Genomic DNA, 14,089 nt, shown 5'->3' with positions numbered 1-14,089 from the left:
ACAAAAATGAATAAGAGGAATTCAACAAAGGATACAAGAGGTGAAAATTAGAGAACTTTGTTAAAATGAAAGTACATACATGACATAATATTCAGCTTTGTCATGCTGTTAATTAAGACAATTCCCTAGTAAGCTTTCATGGTACCAAAGAAAACAAACCTTCTTGTCTATCTTGTCTGGCTAATAAGCAGCCTGTCTAACTCCTGCCTGAAAAAACACATGCAATCCAACTCCTTGCACTGCATCTTCAAATGGCACCTTCACCTTGATATTCATCAATGGTTTGTTTCATTGCATCCAACTGAGAGAGCACGTATTCAAGTTTCTTGCAACAGATTTCATTCGATATCCTTGAACTAGAATCACACTTCTCAAATGGGCGGTACTCACAAGCACTCTTGATTTCATCCCTCAATGTCACTTGGATATCCTGGTTTTTTTTTAAAAAAAACAGAAATTTGCCCATTATTTTAAAAATTCCAACCCCTAGAACTACAACTGGTGCTCCAATTCAATCTTTAAGAAAAGCTCAACAGCTCAAAACTCACAAGTTAACCTTAATTTAGATCTTATCAGGCAATTGAAGCAGAAGACAGATATAACAGAATGAAGCTCAAAAAAAGATGTAAGAAATCTGGGGAAAGCAGGAACCTTGATCATCTTCATGAATTCACGGCAATGGTTGTTGATGAATTCTTTCCTGGGACCCGTTGGGCTTGCGAGTTCATCCATGACACCTCCCGCCAGCTCCAAAACCCTAACTATTCTCTGCATCTCCAATCAAATCACCAAAGCTAAATTCCTTTTTATAATCAATTTTCATTAAAGAAATGGGAAATTTGAGATTAATCAAATTACCTTCTCCACATTTTGAAGTCGCTGCAACGAAGTGTTCTGAGTGGGAGAATCCATAGAACCTTGGCTTCTTAAGTTTTCAGCAGCGCAAAAATAACATCTTAGTAAAGATTCTCACCATGACAGGTTCAATACGCGCCGTTTTTGGCTGTTCTACTTCTATAGAGAACTAAACACTGTCCTCAAAAGTCAAAAGGCCACAGTACGCACGTGGCAAGACTTGATTGAGTAAGGCCTGAATTACCACGTGCAGCGGATATAAGCTACCAACCTAGATTTACTGAACCAAAGAAATAAAAATCCCATTTTTTGTTGTTAGACGAAAAATTCTGTAGGGAGAAGGAGAAAGAGCTGAATCATCTATGGCGTCCTCCAAGCTCCAAGCTCTATGGAACCACCCAGCCGGACCCAAAACCAGTGAGTTGACTCGCTCCCTTGTTTTAATCCGATAATTCATATAAAAGTCTTCGTCTCGATTGATTCTTTATGGTCATTTACTCGATTTGCTAAAAAAGGAAAAGTCTCAATTCATCTCGTTTTGTTTTTTCATCTATCATTTTTCTGGGCGACAAGATCGGTGCTTTGGGTCTTGAGATTTTCTATGAGCTAACGTTGGATGTTTTGCTTCGATTTTGGAATTTGGGTCGCTGAAGTTCTAAACTGTCGTTTGGTATTTGGATTTCTCTTTATTCTGTTTTTACTAGGGGTATGAAACGTATAGCTTGATAAGGTTTTATACTTTGATGGGTAAAGAAAACTAGTAATGGTGATATTTTTTTATTTATTTGTATATGTAGCTGAAAATTTTAATTGGTTTCAAATTGAGGCTGCTACCAGAATGTAGATTTGATGCAAAGAGTTGAGCTTCCCATAATTTGAATGCCTTGATAGATTTACTTCTTCTAAATACCAATCTCAAGATTTTGAGTTCTCAAAAATTATATGATAACAAACAAAGCCATATAGATTCTCAAGAATGGAGGAAGTTAAGATAAGCTAAAGGTTGCACCATGTAGAAAGAAGAGCAATATTCCATGAGTTCATGACATTCGAATATGAGTATCGGATTGACTTTATTGCATACCGAGTGAAGAATAGTTGCAACTATGAATCGGCATTTAGATTACGGAATCGATGATTCTTAGAGTGTGCATAAACTAATGGTTGTTTCATTGCAGTTCACTTTTGGGCACCAACCTTTAAATGGGGGATTAGCATAGCCAATGTAGCAGACTTCTCTAAACCACCTGAAAATCTTTCCTACCCTCAGCAAGTTGGTATGTGATGTTTTTTGAGCTTTAATGTACATTTATCAGTTTGTTGCACGTCTCACCGCCTTGTTGTACTTTCATGGGTGCTGCTGTATATTCAGGACTTATTTAATTTCTTGTACCAAGTTTTGACGTTTTTACTTCTACACCAAGGTGCAATTCTCTTCCAGTTTTCTGATTCTTGTTATCTGTTACCCAGCGGTTACTTGCACTGGAATTATCTGGTCGCGCTACAGCACTGTAATCACTCCTGTAAGTTTGATGATTGATTGGACTACCTGCCTTCTAACAATCCAGAAAGTTAACATTATCAAGAGAAATATGTGAAGAAAACTCGTGTACATGCAGATTCACACCCTATTAGAAGAAATAGAAAAGAAAAAGAACTGGGGTGAGATAAAGGGAGATGAAAGATGTTTAGTTGCTCACCTAGATCGCCGCCTTAATAGCAACCTTTTTTCTTCCTTCTACACTTCTCTTCCTGATTTTGCTCACAGCATAATGTGTACGGTGGAGATTTGGGTTGCTTTTGTTTCTCAGTCATTCCTTGATTCTTAACTGCAGAAAAACTGGAATCTCTTTAGCGTAAACATTGTTATGGCAGGAACGGGCTTATACCAACTAGCACGAAAAATACAGTGAGTCAACTCAACCAGTGATATCTGTTTCCCCTTCTGTATTCGAACTTTTGCAGCATGCTTTGGATCTATTGGCAGAGCAAGCAAAGAGATCTTTCTTATCCAATTTTTTTCAACAAATGCTTTGTTTGATATGTGACGTATGTCTGGCTAAATTATGTATACTTCCTCTCTTCCACCCTACTGATGGTGTTAACAAAGAACCTGAAACCCGAATTGCCTTTTTATGTAAAATCATAGGCTTCCATTCTGGAGACTGTTGAGAACTTTTCACAAAGTTCGTTTCCATGATCTTTCCTCCATTTTCTTGCTTGGTTATTATTGCCATTTATTTGATATGGCTGCCCTCTGATGCACAATTTTATATGTTTTTTTCCCCATGTTCAGGCATGACTACTTTGCAGAGGCCGAGGCAGAGCCAGCTGTTGTAAAAGAATGATGACAAAATCTTTCAAACTCCTTTGTTTTCTGGGGAAATATCAGTCATTTTGCTTCCTTGTTTTGCAGTTAATTAAAGTTCAGTTGTCCTTGACGCTTGCCCTTGTGGCTTTGAATTATTCAAGCATACTCTGTTGTGAAAATTTGTTAACTTCTTGATGATTGTCATTCTGATTTTAGAGCCATCAAGAGATATTGATCAACTGAAGTGTTAAAAATTTCTGATCAAGTAATAATTACTGCAGATCAATGGATTGCTTTGCAGGCTTTTGATCATTGCAATTTAGTAGATGAAGCTTGACTGAGAGTTAAATATTTCTTTCTCAATGCTGCATTTGGTAAATCTTATCGTTGTACACAATTGTTAATGGAGTCACGTGCCAGGTTCTTTGCCGAGAACCAGGGCATTTTCAACCAGTCTTTGCTTGTGCTAATCCATGAATTTAACCCAAATCCCACTAGCTTAAGATACCCTGCCATTCTAATGAATTTGACCTGCTATACACACTCCGATACATTTGGTAGGCATGTCACCAGAGTACTATAACAGCTGGGTCCATTTTGATAATGGATACAAAATATTCAGTCAGAAATATTTCCATAAAAAGCTATTGAGAGAACCAATTTCATCTGTATGTCCAACATATTCTGTCCCAAGGTGTCCTACAAAACTAAGGGGTGGGGGGAAGAACAATATTGGATGTCCAACAAAAAATAGATTGTCACTCTGTTCTCAATCAATACAAGTTTGCAATCAGCTCAGCGGGGAAGTATCAAGACTAAAAGTACAATGATAAGCCATTTGAATGCATTTAGCTTAAGACAACCAACAGCAAGATACAAGGCCGAAGGGAAAATTGAATCTCTAAAAAAATAAGCCATAAACAAGTAGGCCAATATGTCTACTTGTCATCTGCATCATTATATTAGCTCAATCGACCTCCACAGCTACACTCATCTCCCGACGCTACTTGATTTCACTCTTTCCAACTGTCCATCGCGATTTGATTTTGAATCAGATTCACCATCATGGGCTGTCAAACCCAAACTCAAATCCAAAGTGCTTTCATTCAGATCTTGTCGTACTATTTTATTATCCTCCTGAGACAGAATTGAAGTTAAGCCAATAGTAGAGGAAATCCTTTCAACTCATAAGGGAAAATTTTCAAAGTCATTCTTTATGGGGCTAATCAGTAGAAAATAAAACTATTCCTTGTAGCATTCCAAAATTAGTATAGACTTTTGTCAGTTACATGAAGATAGTGCTACAAAAGTGGAGGACCTCTAATAAATAGTCCCCATCAAATTGACTTCAGTTTCATTACTTTCTCTGCATATCAGTGTGTTGGTATGCCACTTATGTATTAGTTTCTTAAAGAACTCAAAGCAAGAGTCCTTGTTCTAAACGATCCCTGCTCCCCCAAGGAAAAGAGATCTAGAATGGCAGTTAGCTACTGACCTGACTTTCTTCCATAGGTACATCATTAATGTCAGGTTTTTCATCGAAACCGTCATTCCTGGAGGTTGGCTCTGGTGCACTAGGGTCAGCCTCGCTTTGTTTAGCTTCATCATCAACGTTTTCTTCAGCCTCATTTTCTGCAGCTTCTTTTTTCTGTTCCTCTAACACAGCGATCTGCATGTGGAAGCAGTCAAAGTAATTATATGTTCACAGGATCTGATTTCAGAGAATCCTAGAACTTTTTTCCACCTAAAATTTGATATGTAAAGCAGTTTGGCAGACCTATCAATGTTACCATTTTCAGATTATCTAGTCCAGATCTTAATATAGAATTACAAGTACTCAAAAGCATGCATTCTCTGTGTTGATATGAACAAAGGCATAAACATTGTGCATCATGCCCATGCAATAATTTGACAACCCAAAAAACAAATTGTACAATTGGCATTTTAACGGGAATATGGTGCCAAGGCAAGACTTGTGATGCCAAATGCCAAGTGGAATTGGCTGTCAGTAAGATTTTCCTATGCCATGTGTCATGCTAATATTCTTTCACATATTAGACTAGATCCGATAGTTTTAAGCACTATTACAACCACGTACAACTTAAAAGCAAGTGCAAAGGATGTGGTTAGAGTTACGACAAGTCAGGAAAAAGAAATGGGAGATAAGTCTCAACCCTCTTCCTTTTTCTATCTCCGTTCAAACAGTCACTATCATTATATTCTTGGTTTCAAAAGATTTCCAAACCTCGGGCTGCAATCTACATATCCTTTATACATAATTTCCAAATTAGCTATGCAATTAAAAATTTGCTGACAAGTAAGCTACAATTCCAGGTAAAGATCTTTGGTAATTATAAAACTGACAAGAGGTAAGCAAAAAATGGAGACCCTACATGCATCCAGCCCGGTGCAAAAATAAGTGAACAACAATTTATATGGGAACCATTCATCCCCTAAATTTTCAGTAAATGATCAAAGAAATAGAATATAATAAACATGATATAGGGTCAATGTATAGGAGTAGCAAAAGCTCAATTACCCAGCTTGGACTTTCTCTCTATCCATCCGTCACATTAGTCTTAAAATATCCTAAAAACCCTTTACTTTTTTCATTTCCACAAGCTTCAAAGCAACCACAGCAAGGTAACTCGCAGTTCCATTCAATCTAACCACAAAAGAAAACCCTCAGGACACTGTTAACCCAAAACCCCAGCTCACAGATCGAGTAATTTCAAATCCTAATTCACACTAAAACCCCACCAAGAAACTAAATACACTAAAAATAGCGCAAAAGAACATATACGCAGATATAAAAACTCTGTATCACATCCAAACATCGAAATTGATGAAAACCCAAGGAAGAAAATACCGGAATGTACTTAAATTTCCGCCTCGGCGGCTCCTCGGGCGCCGCCACAGCATCGTCCTTGGAGGAACTGTTGTTGCCATTGTTGGAATTGTTGTTGTTGTTATTGCTGTTGTTGTTGTTTTGGCTTTGCGAAATTGGGGTCCACTTAAAAAGGACGAGATGCGAACCGTTATTACCGTTAGAAGTACCGTTGCTGCTGAGGTGATTTTGAGAGTGATTACTGCTGTTGTTATTGCTGCTGCCGCTGCTGCCGTTGTTAGATGGGGAAACGTGAACCCATTTCTTCTTCCATTTCCTTACCGGCCCAGTGAACACCGCGGCCGGTCCGTACCGAGTGGAGGACCGCCCGAGTCGAGCCCCCACTCCTTCCATTAACTCGTCCGCGTTAGATCGGTGGCGAATTTGCCCTGACTCGCCCCTCAATTAAAAGGGAATTTTCCTTTTTTGTTTCTCTCTCTCTCTCCCCCTCCCTCTCCTTAGATCTCCCCTTCTTTCGTTCTTTCTTTTTTTAACAAGCAGACAGGTGTATCAATTTCTTTTGGGCATTTTATGTTTAAAAGCTCGGGTCAAATCGGGTGTTGCTAGTCCACGGTTACTACTTTAAGGGCGAATCAGAACCGTTCAAACTGTGGACTCGATTTGCTTTAGTAATTTTATTGCTTTTTATTGTGATATTGATTCTATAATGATTGGACGGTCCTTTCCCTATTGCTTAAAGTCATTTTCTTCTCCCGTTTTGGAAAGAATTTTACAATAATTTTTTTATTTTCAAAAAGCATATTATAAAAAAATTTAAAAGATATAAATTTCTCTAATTTAATATTTAGTGATATGATTTATTTTAATTTTTAAATAATTTAATCAACCGAAATCACATAAATTAGATATCAAATTCAAGAATTGACTTTACATACTAATATAAATATAATGAGAATTTTTGTGCTCATGCCTTCTTTGATAATGGTTTGGATTAATAATCTTTTGTTCAAAAAAGAACATTAAAGAGATAAATAACCCAAAATTTATAAATTATTATTGTTATTTTTTCTCGAGACATTTCTATTTAATTTTAATGAATTTGATAATTAATTAATATGACTGTTTTTTAATTAATCAATAAGTATTTAATTTAAAAAAGGGTGAAGTTTGGTTTTATGATATTAAAAAAAATTAGCTTGAAGAATCTTGAATTTTATTTTATGAAATTAAATTTGAAGTAGATGAGTTACTTAATCCCTCAAGTAAAATAAAGTAAGGTGCTTTATATTTTACAAATGTTATTCATTTAAGGTTAACACAAACAAAATATCATATAATGGTTCAAATTGCAAACTACTTGATATTGAGATAGGTGTTGCTTCGCATTTTGGACAAATTATCAATTAAAATTTTCATTTTTAGGAGAATTTTTTTTAAAATAATTATATTTTATTATTTAATTTATCAAATTAAAAAAATTATTTCATCTAATTTTTTAAAGCAATATCATAGTTTAATCCATGAAGAAAATAAAAAATTAAAGAAACAAAATAAAAACAAAGAAATTAGGAAATAAAGCGATTACTATTGGTTTGAGCCAAGTTTACTGGGCCCAGTCCAATCCAGACTGGGCTTAGAATGGATCCGGCTGGCCTGCCTCCTCATCTTTTTTCACATCTTCATATTTTTAAAAACGACGCAGTTTCTGCCGCCGCCTCCATTTTTTCCTCTTATTCGTCTTCTTTCTTCATTCTTTGGCCGCAGCTGCTATCCTCCTCTGCTTTTCAACCATCTACCGTCGCCGGCGACAGGTTTTTCCTCCCTCTATCTCCTATTTCTCTTCATTTGTTTTCCTTTTTTCTGCCTCATACCACTGCCGCCGGCGGCGGGGAATCTCTCATTCACTCTCTTTCTCTTTCTCTTTTCTCTCTCTAGCAACCTGCGAACTCTCTCTTTTTTTTTCCTTTTATTGTAATTCTTTCTGGTTTTTTTCACTTGATTTTTGTGAAATTTTAATGGGAACGCAAAGCTTGTTTTATGGGCTTTGCTCAAAATCAGTAATCCCATCACCAAAAAACCCGCGAAATCCATTATCTTCATCACCACCTTCTCATTCTTATCCTTCTTGTTTCATTCAATCGAAAAATGGGGTCTCTTTTAGAGCCCAATGTTTCCCAGCTTCACAAAGGTTAAGGTCTCCAAGCAGGTTGGAGTGTAAAAACAGTGTAGAAAAAGTAAGCAATGTCGTTTGTGAGAAGGAAGATTCAACAACATTGATTAAGCGGAAAAGGCTGGCAGTTTTTGTCTCTGGTGGAGGCTCAAATTTTAGGTCAATTCATCAAGCATGCGTTGAGGGCTCTGTCAATGGAGATGTTGTTGTTCTGGTCTCTAATAAGCATGGTAATTTTCACCATAACTTTGTTGTTCTCTTCTGCAATTCACCAGAATGGTAGTGTTCTTACTCTAATTTACAATCCACGAGTTACATACCCTTGATAGAATCATGCTTATAGGCTCTGAATCAAATTCATATATCTTTTGTGGGTGACTTGCAATTTTAAATGTTGAATTCTTGAGATTGGTAAAATGTTTTCTTGGAACTGTGCGAATTATATATAATTCTTTTTTCGTGATGGCAGCTTGTGGAGGTGCGCAATATGCCAGAGATAAAGACATCCCAGTTATTTTGTTCCCAAAAACAAAAGATGAACCCGATGCTCTGTCTCCAGATGACCTTGTTAATGTTCTTAGGTTGAGTTCTTCTTTCAAAAACTAATTATTTTGAATCTGGCACTTGTAAATGGATTGTTATCGTGTTACACTTAGTCCTTCTATGATATTGAACTGTTTGATGTAATGTAATCGGAAGGAAACTCTAGATGCGTGTGAAGACTTGTAAGAAAGTTTCTTTGCATTTTCTTATTGCTTTCAGAATTGGTAATCTTTTGTTCATGTATGATGTTTTATCTTACTCAGGAGATTTGAGGTTGACTTTATTCTTCTGGCTGGATATTTGAAACTTATACCCGTGGGGTTGATTCGAGCTTATCCCAGATCAATATTTAACATCCACCCATCTCTTCTTCCTGCTTTTGGGGGAAAAGGCTATTATGGTATGAAAGTGCATAAAGCGGTTATTGCTTCTGGAGCAAGGTATATATTCAGTATTCGTTTTCTTTTTAGTCTGCTCTGTACCTATCGAGTAGTTAATGGCACGGTGAAATTCATCAGCCCCTTGTAGTCAAGCTTTCTTGCTGTTTTGGATTTTGGTTAGATACTCTGGTCCAACGATACATTTCGTGGATGAACATTATGATACGGGTCGGATACTTGCGCAAAGAGTAGTCCCTGTGCTTGCAAATGACACTGCAGAGGAGCTGGCTGCTAGGGTTCTTCGAGAGGTAAGGTGATTTTATATGTCAAAAAAAGATAAGTAGTCATTAGCCAAAACCATTTTGCTGCCATCAACTTCACTTTGAATACATCATGAGTAGAATTTTGCAATAGTAAACTGCTTGCAGGACAGTGATGAAACTAAGTTATGGCTACCATCAAGCTCATGCTCCTGCACTGCAAATAAAAAGTCCATTCTGGATTTGGCAGCTTTCTGATGATTGTGTGGTGTGGTGCTTATAGGAGCATAAACTATACGTGGAGGTCACATCTGCTTTATGCAAAGACCGGATAGTTTGGAGAGAAGACGGTGTCCCTCTCATTCGAAGCAAAGTAAATCCCGAAGAATACTACTAACAGAATAATATCAATAGCTGCTTATCGTGTTTCAAGATGGGTAATGCTTTCTTTTTTTTTTCTGAACCTAAAACTAGAAACCTTCCCCTGACATTACTAAAGAGCCTTGCATTGCATCTGATAATCTGTTAAGTGAGTGTGGCATGTATCAGGATCTTTAAGCATTCTTCAAGATGGCAGGAAGTTCTTGTTTCTTTGCTCAGCAGTTGTTGTACTTTAGCAAATGTAATAGAATTCAGGTTTTTGGAAAATACAACTTGTCTGAGGCAATATTACATTTTATTAGCATTTAAATTCATTTTTTCCTTAAATATCAATTGAATAAGAGGAAGGATTTAGTTATATCTGTATAAGACTAATTATTTTTACATCATTTTATAACTTTACCTACGATTATTCGTATATCTATATATACATAAACATTCAAATTAATTTCATATTTCTATTGCATGGTTTGAGACTTTTTTTTTATTATATCAAATAAATAGTTGATTTAAAATTTAACCAAAAATCATCCAATTTTTAGTTGTGCTCTATTTATCTTGGTAAGATGGTATGCGTCACACTAGATCACATCTCCATCCCCTAAAAAGATGTGCGGCTGAGATCTTTCCCCCGTTCTCCCCCACTTTCCTTCAGATTTTTCCTATATAAACATAAAGCCTCTAGGGTTCCATTCAACGCAGGGACTCGAAACTCTCATTCTGGTTAGCGTTTCGTTCTTCTCTTTAAATCTCCTAAAAACGTTTCTTTTAATTTTTGTTTTCTTTTAAAGTTAAAACGGGAGCTACATGTACCAAGGGAAGGGTGTGAATGAACAGTACCCTTGATCTTGACCTGCCAAAGCGGCTGTAGCTAAATCGAATCAAACATGGCTGAGAAGCTAACTGGCCGGTTGTCGTGATCGGTTTCTTTATCGAAATCTCCGTCGACTAATCTGCTTACCGAGCTTCTTACATTTTCCCTTTTTTTTCTATTAATCTCTATAGTTGAGAAGGTGAGAAGGGGAGAGAAGAGTGGAATGGCATAGGATTTAGCCTTTTTCGTGAGGCCCTTCTCTTACAGCAAAAAATCGGTCACCTTCCAGGCAATCTGCGTTTGCTTCTCTGCAGTTTTGCGTCGATCGGTGACTATATCCATTTTTTCTTCCTTTCTTTTCTTCAAAACAAGATTTGTAAATTAATTTGACAAAAGAAAGAGGAGAATTTGATTTTTTTTGAAAAATTTAATTAAAGTTATCAAAATCATTTGTGATGGTTTAATCACATGAATAAATCAATGAGTAGATCATCTTATATTGAAAAAAAAAACATGTATAATCGAATGTTACGAGGTTTGTTGGACGATCTATTGAGCTAAAAGATATTATAAAAATTAAAAAAGCTATTATTTATAATCGGATCGGATTCGGATAACAAATACTTCAAATATTATCTCACCAAAAATTCAAATTCTAAGGATTGTGGACGTGAATTTGCCAAGTGTTACAAGCTTTGGATGACCAATGGAAAACCCAGATTTTTGCCTCCAAAATTGGATTTAGAATGAGCAAGTTCAATGAACCAAAGATTATGTCTTGGTACGATGATTTCTGATTGAAACGATTTTCATGAGGAAGGTTAACTAATCCATAATTGTTGTTAACTCAGTCTCATGCTTCCTTAACATTAGCTTGTGCACCTAAGCATTTGAACCAAGTCAAAGCTAATTGGGATTCGAATGACTGCTATTCCAGCTTGGTACATTGAGAGGAAGAAAGCTTATCTTGCTGTCAATGGAGAAAAGCTTCCAACTTGCAGCAATGAACCTGATCCTTGTCCATCAACAAGAACAGAATGCCCTTGTTTTTAATCTATATTAGAGGAAAGCCCATGTCAAGATTTTGGCCTAGTTTCAATGGTAATGGGCTTGCCTAGTTTCAAAGGCATCAACCCAAAAAAGCAACAAGAATAAAAAAATCAAAAAGGGTATGTCTCTCTTTCTTTGCCTCGAATGCTTCAAAGTCTAAAACAGATTCCCAGTCATCCCTAGTTTCGTTATTCTTTTAAAGGGTAAACTTTGTTTTCTTTATTATTTAATTCCAGCAGAGAATAATGAGATCTATCTCTGCTAAGGAGGTTCGATTTTTCTTCTTCTTTTTCTGTTTTTTTTATTCCTTGTTCAGTAAATTTCTAACTCAGTGTAAAACCAAAATTTGATAGATGTGGTTTGTTTTGTGTTGGGGAAGTGATTGTTGTTCAATTTGGGGTAAAGGGTATTTGTAATCTGGGATCTTGAATATCCTCATACTGGAATTTGAGTGTTCTTGTTGTTGTAGCGTGATGTAGCTGAATTTTTGGATTTAATTGCTTAAAGGAATTCTCGAGTTGTTGCGACGTCAATGACGGATAATGCTTAATAGATAGCTTAAGCAATGGAAATCTTTGGGTATTGGTAAAAACGAGACCTTGATTAAGCTTCTTGATCAATGCCTGATTTATTTCATGTTCAGCTTATGTATTTTTTGGTTTATGGATTGAATATCATTCATAGCAAAATTGTCGATTTGATCTTTATGTTGTAGCTTATTACTTTCTCCTTAGCTTAGGCAGGATTTTGCCCTTAACTTATGAAAGGATGTAATTATGCTGTGTTTCCATTTATTTCTCCAACGCTTCATCATAATATTGGAACTTGTTTTTTACAGGATATGGTTTTGAAGGGTTTATGAGCTCTGCAATATTCTGAGGCAGGAGATCAATTGAGTGTATTCCCCATTGTATGCATTTATAGCAGAGAATGGCAGATGGAATATCAAGCTTTTGGGGTCCTGTCACATCTACTACCGAGTGTTCCGAGAAGAATTATGCCTACTCCTCTTACATCGCAGAATTTTACAATACCATATCAAATATCCCAACCATTTTTTTAGCACTCATTGGCCTTGTAAATGCTGTAAGACAAAGGTTTGAGAAAAGGTTCAGCATTCTTCATGTATCTAATATGATACTAGCTATTGGAAGCATGTTATACCATGCCACCTTGCAAAGTGTGTAAGTGACAATCTTGGCTATCCATTCTGTAGTTCAGAATTTATAGATAGTTGGCTGATCTAATGCAGTATTTTGCTTTATGCTCTGATTTCAATCATTTTGGTGTATCAATTGATAATCATGTGGACTAATAATGTTTTGTGTGATAAAAAGCTCATGTGGAACTGGAAGGTGTGAGAAACAGTTTTCTTGACATGCATGCTTTACTTAGGCATAGAATGCGTCAATATGTATTTTTTCCCTTAAGCTGTAGTGGTATCTTCTTCGGGGATGGTAATTGTTTGATTGATTTGCACCTGAAGAAAACTACTTTTATTTTTTTCCAGGCAACAACAGAGTGATGAAACTCCTATGGTGTGGGAGATGCTTCTATATATGTACATCCTTTACTCTCCAGATTGGCACTATCGCAGCACAATGCCCACTTTCCTTTTTCTCTATGGTGCTGTTTTTGCTGTTGTTCATTCCGTTGTTCACTTTGGCATTGGCTTCAAGGTGCATTATGTGATTCTCTGCCTTCTCTGTATCCCTCGAATGTACAAGTACTACATTCACACCCAAGATGCCTCTGCTAAGCGGCTTGCGAAGTTGTATACAGCAACTCTTTCCCTTGGTAGTTTGTGCTGGTTCTGCAATCGTGTATTTTGCAAACAGATATCAAGATGGCCAATCGATCCTCAGGGTCATGCCCTATGGCATGTCTTCATGGGTTTCAATTGCTACTTTGCAAACACGTTTTTAATGTTCTGTCGTGCTCAGCAACGGGGATGGTCCCCAAAAGTTGTCTATTTTATGGGCATTCTCCCCTATGTGAAGATTGAGAAACCAAAAACTCAATGACAAATTGAGGAGGAAATTCTGCAGTATAGTATTCCTTTCCCAGCAGTTGGAGGTAGGCAAGTAAAGCAGTGAAAAGGTCAGTCTAAATTTTTTGTTCATCTGAATGGATCCAAAGGATGATTAATGATCCAAGTTTTTGGTGAGGATTTTGTTGAAATTTACTTTGTGCAAGTAGAAGATGTACCATACTTAAATCCTTTTGTTAGATGTGTCTTAATAGTTAGGTTTGTTTTTGTGGAATGTGCAATGCTGAGGATTAATTTGCCTTCGGACGCAAGGCAAATTATGAATTTTGGTTCTATTAAATTCTTCTTGAATTTGGTTATTAATCAAGCTTAAGTCTCCTCTTTAGCATGTTTTAGATTGTTTATATGCAATTTTATTCAACCAAGCTATGCATTTTGCATTCACCCTTCCTCTCATGATACCTTTTATGAAGGGTAATTTGACAGC

The 14,089-nt window shown here is 36.5% G+C and overlaps 5 protein-coding genes and 1 non-coding gene across 11 annotated transcripts; 4 read left to right on the top strand and 2 right to left on the bottom strand.

Moving 5' to 3' along the window:
- Nucleotides 1-36: 36 nt before the first annotated feature.
- LOC110423726 (mediator of RNA polymerase II transcription subunit 11) lies at nucleotides 37-1,008 on the bottom strand. The gene is made up of 3 exons (XM_021438057.1): nucleotides 859-1,008; nucleotides 652-768; nucleotides 37-430 (listed from the first exon to the last, which is right to left on the bottom strand). Exons 1-3 carry the CDS (start codon nucleotides 910-912, stop codon nucleotides 248-250), a joined length of 354 nt encoding a protein of 117 aa, XP_021293732.1. The 5' UTR covers nucleotides 913-1,008; the 3' UTR covers nucleotides 37-247.
- Nucleotides 1,009-1,123: 115 nt separating this feature from the next.
- On the top strand, nucleotides 1,124-3,491 carry LOC110423727 (mitochondrial pyruvate carrier 4). Its single transcript, XM_021438058.2, has 5 exons — nucleotides 1,124-1,272; nucleotides 2,034-2,132; nucleotides 2,326-2,378; nucleotides 2,691-2,764; nucleotides 3,152-3,491. The coding sequence occupies exons 1-5, from the start codon at nucleotides 1,218-1,220 to the stop codon at nucleotides 3,201-3,203; spliced, it is 333 nt and encodes a 110-aa protein (XP_021293733.1). The 5' UTR covers nucleotides 1,124-1,217; the 3' UTR covers nucleotides 3,204-3,491.
- A 306-nt stretch (nucleotides 3,492-3,797) lies between these two features.
- On the bottom strand, nucleotides 3,798-6,545 carry LOC110424183 (golgin family A protein). The gene is made up of 3 exons (XM_021438703.1): nucleotides 6,036-6,545; nucleotides 4,662-4,835; nucleotides 3,798-4,303 (listed from the first exon to the last, which is right to left on the bottom strand). The coding sequence occupies exons 1-3, from the start codon at nucleotides 6,405-6,407 to the stop codon at nucleotides 4,157-4,159; spliced, it is 693 nt and encodes a 230-aa protein (XP_021294378.1). The 5' UTR covers nucleotides 6,408-6,545; the 3' UTR covers nucleotides 3,798-4,156.
- Nucleotides 6,546-7,747: 1,202 nt separating this feature from the next.
- On the top strand, nucleotides 7,748-10,104 carry LOC110424365 (Formyl transferase). 2 transcript variants are annotated; one of them, XM_021438921.2, is made up of 5 exons: nucleotides 7,748-8,414; nucleotides 8,654-8,765; nucleotides 8,991-9,167; nucleotides 9,289-9,415; nucleotides 9,651-10,104. In XM_021438921.2, the coding sequence occupies exons 1-5, from the start codon at nucleotides 8,030-8,032 to the stop codon at nucleotides 9,762-9,764; spliced, it is 915 nt and encodes a 304-aa protein (XP_021294596.2). In that variant the 5' UTR covers nucleotides 7,748-8,029; the 3' UTR covers nucleotides 9,765-10,104. The 2 variants fall into 2 exon arrangements, with proteins under 2 accessions (XP_021294596.2, XP_089641121.1); XM_089784995.1 differs by having other exon boundaries at nucleotides 9,522-9,657.
- Nucleotides 10,105-10,426: 322 nt separating this feature from the next.
- ATCES1 (Alkaline phytoceramidase (aPHC)) lies at nucleotides 10,427-13,992 on the top strand. 5 transcript variants are annotated; one of them, XM_021439339.2, is made up of 4 exons: nucleotides 10,449-10,471; nucleotides 11,500-11,731; nucleotides 12,451-12,796; nucleotides 13,123-13,992. In XM_021439339.2, the coding sequence occupies exons 3-4, from the start codon at nucleotides 12,543-12,545 to the stop codon at nucleotides 13,634-13,636; spliced, it is 768 nt and encodes a 255-aa protein (XP_021295014.1). In that variant the 5' UTR covers nucleotides 10,449-10,471; nucleotides 11,500-11,731; nucleotides 12,451-12,542; the 3' UTR covers nucleotides 13,637-13,992. The 5 variants fall into 5 exon arrangements, with proteins under 5 accessions (XP_021295008.1, XP_021295009.1, XP_021295014.1 ...); XM_021439333.2 differs by having other exon boundaries at nucleotides 10,427-11,731; XM_021439334.2 differs by having other exon boundaries at nucleotides 10,427-11,815.
- LOC149526657 (small nucleolar RNA snoR109) lies at nucleotides 10,611-10,725 on the top strand. Its single transcript, XR_016351771.1, has one exon. It is a non-coding gene; the product is annotated as a small nucleolar RNA snoR109 (small nucleolar RNA).
- Nucleotides 13,993-14,089: the final 97 nt, after the last annotated feature.

Source organism: Theobroma umbraticum, unplaced genomic scaffold, assembly GCF_002168275.2.
Source record: "Theobroma umbraticum cultivar Fairchild unplaced genomic scaffold, ASM216827v3 scaffold_204.0, whole genome shotgun sequence".
Classification (NCBI taxonomy): Eukaryota; Viridiplantae; Streptophyta; class Magnoliopsida; order Malvales; family Malvaceae; genus Theobroma; species Theobroma umbraticum.
Note: the sequence above shows the minus strand (reverse complement) of the source record. Positions and strands in the feature narration are given on the sequence as shown.